Source organism: Otolemur garnettii, unplaced genomic scaffold, assembly GCF_000181295.1.
Source record: "Otolemur garnettii isolate 467f Iridium unplaced genomic scaffold, OtoGar3 scaffold00061, whole genome shotgun sequence".
Classification (NCBI taxonomy): domain Eukaryota; kingdom Metazoa; phylum Chordata; class Mammalia; order Primates; family Galagidae; genus Otolemur; species Otolemur garnettii.
The window spans coordinates 2,361,221-2,369,798 of NW_003852456.1; the positions used below are offsets into that span (position 1 = coordinate 2,361,221).

General features: G+C 47.1%; 1 protein-coding gene across 1 annotated transcript in view; it reads right to left on the minus strand.

The window, feature by feature from the left end:
- The window catches only part of SNX25 (sorting nexin 25), a 90,233-nt gene extending 82,158 nt beyond the window's left edge, over window positions 1–8,075 (minus strand). Inside the window, exon 1 of the mRNA XM_023514904.1 lies at window positions 7,387–8,075. Coding sequence (XP_023370672.1) covers window positions 7,387–7,815 — 429 coding nt within the window. The 5' untranslated portion in view covers window positions 7,816–8,075. The remainder of the gene's footprint in view (window positions 1–7,386) is intronic.
- Window positions 8,076–8,578: the final 503 nt, after the last annotated feature.

Here is an 8,578-nt window from a genome sequence, read left to right on the forward strand (position 1 = left end):
TTTTTTTGTTGCAGTTTGGCCGAGGCCAGGTTTGAAGCCGCCACCCTCAGTATATGGGGCCGTTGCCCTACTCACTGAGCCACAGGCACCACCCATATTTGCTGTTTTTGATCAGCATATTTTATGTCCCAGGTGTAATCACGTATGAAACCCATTTTGAAGTTATAACTATGAGCATACAAATTCATCTTATGTTTAATAACCTCAAGGAACAATTCCTTCACAAAAGATATTAAAAAAATGATTTTCCTTTATGTCTAATCATTGTTCACATATGAGATTACAGCATCCAAAAATTCTTCTTTGAATATACGACATGTGTATTGAATAGCAATTTTTTTTTGAGTCTCACTTTGTCACCTTTGGTAGAATGCCATGGCATCACAGGTCACAGCAACCTCAAACTCTTGGGCTCAAGTGATTCTCTTGCCTCAGCCTCCTAAGTAGCTGGGACTATAGGCACTTGCCACAACGCCCAGCTGTTTTTAGAGACAAAGTCTGGCTCTTGCTCAGGCTCATCTCCAACCTGTGAGCTCAGGCAATCCACCTGCCTTAGCCTCCCAGAGTGCTAGGATTCCAGGCATGAGCCAGCGTGTTCAGCCTGAATAGCAATTATGAATAGTGGCTGCCTACAGGGCCGTTTTTTCACCATATACCTTTCTATTTGCTTTCATTTTTAATTATGTGATTATACAATATGAAAAAATTAAATTAAAAAACTATGAACAGTAAAAATTTAAAATAAAATCCTCATACCACAGAGAGATAGGTAGGATCCTGTGATTTAAGAAGTATTCAAAAAGTCATCTTCCTCAAAATACTCTTCTCACCAGTCACCACAACCTAAATCCCCTAGTTAAAATGCAAAAACATATTCTGAAGGCAGTAACTACTATATGCCAATACCGAATGACTGAGATTTAGTTTATTACATTAGCATGATAAAAGAAAGCCACAAAGAGTCTGTGTACAGTCTCCCTAATTCCTGTTTCTTTCCCTTTCCCCTTGACTAGCTAAATTAAGTTTGTTTTACTCAAAGAACATTTGTATTAGTAAAAGAACTCATTGAGGAATTCTAGCAGTCTGCCCCAAGGCAACTGGAGGAGCATATGGCTGTGTGAATGTGATTACTGTCTGATCTACAAGCATCTGGCCTCCAACGCAGTCTTCTTGGTCAGACTAATCTACTGAGCCTGAGAGGCAGGCACAGGCAGTACCTCAGAATGCTTCCCAGCACCTCAGAATGCTTCCCAGCACCAAAACCAGTGCCATGCACTTAGAACAATCATCTGAGCTCTTAATGCCACATACTGAAAGGATCTGACCCTTTTCTAGAAAATTGGTTGAAATTTCGAACCTAGAAATGTCAGTTTGATAACTTAAATTGTTCCCATTAAAACCCATCTATTAAGAGCATACTATATGCCAGCACTACGAACCACCTAGGTAAAAAAATTACCTAGGTATGGTAATGAGAATATGAGGTAGGTAGCAGATATTCAGTAAATGCCTGTTTTGTCTGTGACAACAGTCTCACTTTGTCACCCTGGGTAAAGCCATGGCATCATGGCTCACAGCAACCTCAAACTCTGGGGCTTAACTGATTCTCTTGACTCAGTCTCCCAAGTAGCTAGAACTACAGGTGCCCGCCATAACACTTGGGTGTTTTTAGAGATGAGGTCTCACTCTGGCTTAGGCTGGTCTCAAACCCCTGAGCTCAGTCAATTCACCTGCCTTGACCTCCCAGAGTACTTGGATTACAGGTATGAGCAACCTCGCCCCGCTGTAAGTGCTTTGTTTTAGAGACAGAGTGCCATGGCATCATCATAGCTTACAGCAACCTCAAACTCTTGGGCTCAAGACATACTCCTGCCTCAGTCTCTCAAGTAGCTGGGACTACAGGTGCCCACCACCTTGCCCAGCTAGTTTTTCTGTTTTTAATAGAGACAGGATCTTGCTCTTACTCAGGCTGGTCTTAAACTTCTGAGCTCAAGGGATGCTCCGCTACTTTGACTTCCCAGAATGCTGGGATTATAGGTCTGAGTCACTCAACTGGCCCACTAAACGCTTATCAGATCTGATGAACTTCTTAAACTTCTATGGCTAAACTTCAAAGTCTTTCATTGTTTTCTTCACATAGCAGTGGCTTTTAGTTTCCCATACACATTCAACTTTCATCAGTCCTTTAAGTCTCATCAATTGCTTAAATATTTTTTAATCGCATGACCGTTATCAAGAACATATTTATTTTTGAACTTATGGGACATAAATCAAGAAGTACCTAGTAATCTACAGTGTAAAAAAGAAACATCCACAGGTTATATGACAGAAAAAATGACAAAGAAGTCATTCGCTCTTATATCCTATCAGCAAAATTTAAAAAATATTTTCCTGGGTGGCGCCTGTGGCTCAGTGAGTAGGACACCGAGAGTGGCAAGTTTGAACCTGGCCCTGGCCAAATCGCAACAACAACAACAAAAAAATAGCCAGGCGACTGCAGTCCCAGCTACTAGGGAGGCTGAGGCAAGAGACTCGCCTAAACCCAAGAGCAGGAGGTTGCTGTGAGCTGTGACGACATGGCACTCTGCCAAGGGCGACAAAGTGAGACTCTGTCTCTAAAAAAAAAAAAAAAAAAAAGAAAGAAAAAAGAAAGGAAAAAAAATACTTTCTTGTTTCCCATTATGAGAAGATGCACTTTGAATTTCTGGTCATATGATGACAATAAATTTTTCTAAACTACTGATTTACTCCTGCTGTTGTCTTGGTTGGATCATGTGCTGGGGTCAAGTAATTGTGGCTAGTGAATCTAAAGCTCAGACTCAGATGACAGAACTGGCCTGACAGAAGGCCAAAGGGCAATCTTGGACAGGGAACACCACAATATGACAGCCCACTCAGCAAAGCTGTGCTAACAACTGGCCACACCAGGCACAGACAGGTCCCGCAGCATCACAGGCTCCAGTCTGCTGACTTATAACAGAGTCCAAGTTTTTCTAAAGTGGGGCCCAGATATCAACTGCCAAGATGTTAGCATCAGCCTTCTGACCTTACACAAAAGTTTCTCAAGTATCTGAAAATACCACTGGATGTCTGGAGTGAAATTACTGTCAGGGCTAAAAATTATTTTTACTGTTTTAATCAACAGAGATTTCTACACAAGTAGTATTAAAATCTACACACACAGAAGATGCCTAATAGCTACCAGAATGATTGGAGGAGAAAAGCACTTAGTGGCCACAGACATAATTTTCTTCCTTATCTTCAGCAAACACTTCCTGAGCTTCTTACTACTGGTGCAAAGGTATCAATCCTGAGTACTTACAACAGGGAGATTAGAACTGATAACTTCTGACTCAGAGGGGAGGCATTCAGAAGCACTTATATACCTCCAGACATGAAAAGACCTCTTTTTAACTTAGGCCTCTCTAGTCGCCTACTTTTAATAGTGTATGCATTTTTTGCTCTACAGAAGCCTAGAAGGAATAAAAAAAAAAAAAAAAAAGGAAAGATGAACAGAATGGATGGAACCAAGTGTCTGACATGTGTAGCTCACACTAGGATTCAAAATGTATAAGAATAAGAATTCATGTTCAATCCAAATTTCTGTAGTAGTCACTGTTATTCTAAGAAGCTCCATTTTGTTCGCTGCTAAACAGCCTCCCCCTCCACATATGTCAGATGACCTGTGTCATCCAGCTCCCACGCCCACAAAACTGACTGTAGATATTTTATAGTACACCACATGCTCATGCTTCCCACCCTTCATTCATAAAGAGAACATTAAAAACACACAAAAATAAGGAAAATACAGCATAATTGCAAGCTCGAGTAAAAATCAGTACTACAAAGAAAGAAGTGTATGTGAATAAAATGCATTTCAATCTTAAATACAGAACTTAGAAAGCAATTTCCTAATGTATTATTTCTTATTTAAAGCTATCATAGGAAGTGCCAAAAGAATGACCAGTAATCATTTTCCTTAATTACACTTCACCTCTATTACTAAAATTTTTAGTTAATATACAAGTGATAACATGCTTTCTTTTCTCCGTTGCCTTTATTTATTTGAAACAGGGTCTCATTTTTTCTCACCCTTGGTAGAGTACTCTGGCGTGATGCCATTGTACTCTACCAAGGGTGACAAAAAATGAGAAAATCACTCTTGGGCTCAAGTGATTCTCTTATCTCAGCCTCATGAGTAGCTGGGACTACAGGCACCCACCACAATGACCGGCTATTTTTAGAGACAGGGTCCTGCTCTTGCTCATGTTGGTCTCAAATCCGTGAACTCAGGTAATTCACTCACCTTGGCCTCCCAGGGTGCTAGGATTATAGGCCTGAGCCACTATGCCTAGCCCTTATTGTATTTTTTGAGAGTTCACTTGGTTGCCCTCAGTAGAGTTCCATGGTGTCACAGCTCACAGCAACCTCAAACTCTTGGGCTCAACTGATTCTTTTGCCTCAGCCTCCCCAGTAGCTGGAACTATAGGCTCCCACCACAATGCCAGGTTATTTTTAGAGACGAGGTCTCCCTCTGGCTTGTGAGCTCAGGCAATCCACCCACCTGTGCCTCCCAGACTGCTAGGATTACAGGCATGAGCCACCTTGCCCAGCCTTCCATTACCATTGAAGTGCTATTTTCTCTAACTCCTCTAGTTTTCCTCTACCAAACTATCTTTCTAGAATGTAGATAATTCCATTTTAACTATCCCAGGAGCAAGTGAGCTAGGAGATTCAAGGGCATACATCTTCCAGGAAATACAGTGGTAACCTACAGTATGAGCCTTCCAAGGCCCTCAGAGGTTAACTGCAATACCAAGATTCTGATCCTGACCTCACCCTTTATACTTTCTTCCACCACCTACTAGTCTATCACTTAATTCTTAATCTCTTTTGTTGCAGAAGCATTCATCAATATCCCAAAGTATCTCATTTATTTATTTCCTCCCTACACCACCACAGGAGCAGGACAGTTACTTGTCTTGTTGACTCAACCCCAGTTTCCAGAACAGTAGGTTAGTGCCTGGCTCATACAAGATGCTTAAAAAGTATGGACTGAAGGTGGCGCCTGTGCCTCAGTGGGTAGGGCGCCGGCCCCATATACCCAGGGTGGTGGGTTCAAACCCGGCCCTGGCCAAATTGCAACAACAACAAAAAAACAGCTGGGTGTTGTGGTAGGCACCTGTAGTTCCAGCTACTTGGGAGGCTGAGGCAAAAGAATCGCCTGAGCCCAGGAGTTGGAGGTTGCTGTGAGTTGTGTGATGCCATGGCACTCTACCAAGGGTGATAAAGTGAGACTATCTCTTAAAAAATAAAATATATACATATATGGACTGAATGAATTATAACTTCTTACAGACTCAAGTATTGGGACATCTTTTATAGATCAATAAACCAACTAGTAAAATCTCAGGGTCCTGATAAGTAACTGCAAAAAAAAAAAAAAAGAAAGAAAGAAAAATACATCCTACAGAGGCCAGGTGTGGTGGCTCACACCTGTCTGTAATCCTAGCAGTCTGGGACCTGAAGGCAGTTGGATACTAGCCTAAGAAGAGTGAGACTCTACTAAAAATAGAAAAACTAGCCAGGTGTGGTGGCAGGAGGCTGAGGCAGGAGGATGGCTTTAGCCCAGGAGTCTGAGGTTGCTGTGAGCCGTAATGCCATAGCACTCTACCCAGGGTGACAGGGTGACACTCTGTCTCAAAAATTAAAGATATGTGCTCAACTCCTGCTAAATTAAATATGACCAAAAAAACAGACAGTAACGATTTTTTTTTTTTTTGAGACAGAGTCTCGCTTTCTTGCTCTCAGTAGAGTACCATGGCATCATAGCTCACAGCAACCTCCACTGCTTGGGCTCAAGCTATTCTCTTGCCTCAGCCTCCCAAGTAGCTGGGACTACAGGTGCCCGCCACAACGCCCAGCTATTATTTAGAGTCGAGGTCTCACTCTGGCTCAGGCTGGTCTCAAACCTGTAAGCTAAGGCAATCCACCCACCTCAGTCTCCCAGAGTGCTAGGATTACAGGTGTGAACCACCACACCCTGCCTGACAGTAAAGATTTTTAAGAGAAGTAAGCATTACTCATTTGGGTGATTATTTGTGAAAACAAAAGTTGCCTATGCCTTAATATACTGAATTATTTATCCACCTTACCTGTGAAGATGCTGGCCTCACCTACAACCCTCCCACCATTATCTCAGCCCTGCATTCTGAACCGACAGGGTTGGAAGGAGTAATTTTAGTGGAACATGATGCTTTTTTTTTTTTTTTACAAGAGTAAGGTCAAATCATAAGCAAACCCTAACAACAATGCTCTCTCTGACAAAAAATCCTTAAGAGGTTGAGCCACTGTCAATTTCCTTGTCTCCAAGGGCTTAGCAATTTCAGTTTAATGATGGTCACCTTTAGTCAAACAGTGAGTGTCCAGCTAGGACAGTAAAGTTCCTGCTAAAGGAGTATGAGAAAGAAGTCGGGAGGGAGAAAAAGTAGTGGGGTTGGCACATAAAGAGCCCACTTAAAACACAGTTCTTGGCCAGGTGTACTGGCTCAGGCCTGTAATCCTAACAGTGTAGGAGGCCGAGGCAGGAAGATCTCTTGAATTCAGAGTTTGAGACTAGCCTGAGCAAGAGTGAGACCCTGGTCTCCACTAAAATAGAATAACTAGTCGCTAGTCATGTCAAGTCCCTGTAGTCCCAGCTACTGGGGAAGCTGAGGCAGGAGGATGGCTTGAGCCCAGGAATTTGATTTTGCTGTGAGCTAGGCTGAAGCCACTGTACTCCAGCCCGGGCAAGCCAGACTCTGTCTTAAAGATAAAAATAAAATTCTGTTTTTTCCTGTGTTCCCTATCCACAGCTCTGATTTCCCACACTGCACGTAGAGTTTCCTTTTGTAGCAAACTACAGAGCTTTCCAGCACCCTTTCCCAAACCACACTACTACTTGTCAACATGGTGGGGGGCAGCATGGTGTGGCAGGAAGTACGCACAGGTTCAGGGGTTGGAGGGGTGAACTAACCAAGTTCCCTTACCTGCAGATGCTTACAAAGTTACCTCCCACCAAGAACCTCCCCAAGAACCAGGTACGGTGACCGATTCCGAGTGTTGCGTCCTATTCCTACCACTCTGCAACTACATAGCAACATCAAAGGTCTGAGATTGAGAATGGTGGCCGAGTAACTGCAAAGCCCGGACAATGCGTATCGCCGCAAATCTCGCGCCCGGAGCCGCCCGCACAGCCAGCCCCGAGGCTCTCGGATTCCCAGTTGCGCCGAGGGGAGCGGGCGGGGGAAGGACACGCCGCGGCCAGACGGGTCCTCAGGAGCGGGGATGGGGGGCGGGCAGAGGCCGCGCGCGGGCTAGCGCGGCAGCTGGGAGATTCAGACTCACCCCCGGCGGGCAGCGGGTGGCCATGGTCGCCGCCAGCCGGCTCCAGGAGGCGGCGAAGTCGGGCGGCGGGGCTCGCGGGCTCCGGCAGACGAGGGCGAACAGGGTTCCCAAGAGGAAGGCGGCCGCCGCGCCACTCAGGTACAGACTGAGCCGGAGCAGGACGGTACCCGGCCCCGCGCCTGCCACTGACTCCCAGGAACCGGGCCCCAGCAAGGAGAGGGCCACGGTGGCCAAAGCTGCGCCGGCCGCTGGCGCCAGCCAGCAACAGCCGCCTGGGGCCCTCGGCGTCGCCGCCGCCGCCGCCTCCGCGTCCCCCGGGGACTCCAGCCGCCGCTCGGTTCCGGAGCCCGGGACAGGAGGACTGCCGGCGCCCGCGGCCGGCGCGGGGCTGAGGCCGGCGCCGCTATTGTGGGTGGCATCGGGGTGCATACTGCTTCCTGTGCCGCTAAGGACAGGCACATCTCCTGCCCTGCTGCCCCCCGGCGCTGCTCTGGACTGTGGCCTCCGCGCGGCGCCTCCTCCCCTCGCCTCTCCCGCCGCCGCCGCTCGGGAGGCAGAGGAAATCCGCGCTCATGCCCTCGCCGGCGGCCCTTGAAGGAACGGCTCCAACAGACGCCGCCGGGCCGCTCTCAGCGTCCCCGCAGCACCGCTGCCCGGCGCCGACCAGGGCACGCCCAGGTACCCCGACCGTGTTGTGACTGAAACCGGCAAAGCCTGACGCGAGGCGGGGGCGGCCCCGAGGTGCGGGTCGGGCGGGGGGCGGAGAGCGGCCGCGGTGTCTGACTGACAGATGGGCGGAGCCCACCCACGGCGAGGGGTGGGGCCCCACGGGCGGCCGGGGACCAGAACTTCCCGCGCTCCCCTCCCCCCGGGAAACAGTCTGTTAATGGAAAATTTTGCCGCAGGTGTCAGAAAGTCTGTCGTACTTGAGCTCAGGTGATCCCTTGATTCTCGCTTTCCGCTCACCACGGACACGTGCTTTCACCTGCTCTTTAGGTTAAATAGACAACCATTCCTGATCCGCATTTTCAACAGCTTCTCTTTAACAACTTTGCCTTCCCCACCGTGCGCCTCAGGTAGGGGAATCAGACACACGTGAAGGAGTAAGGAAGCCTGCGGTTGTTGCCTAGTTGTAGAAAGGACAAAATGTCAGCCTGGTGCCGGGGCGTACGCTGCTGCTGTCATACTTAGG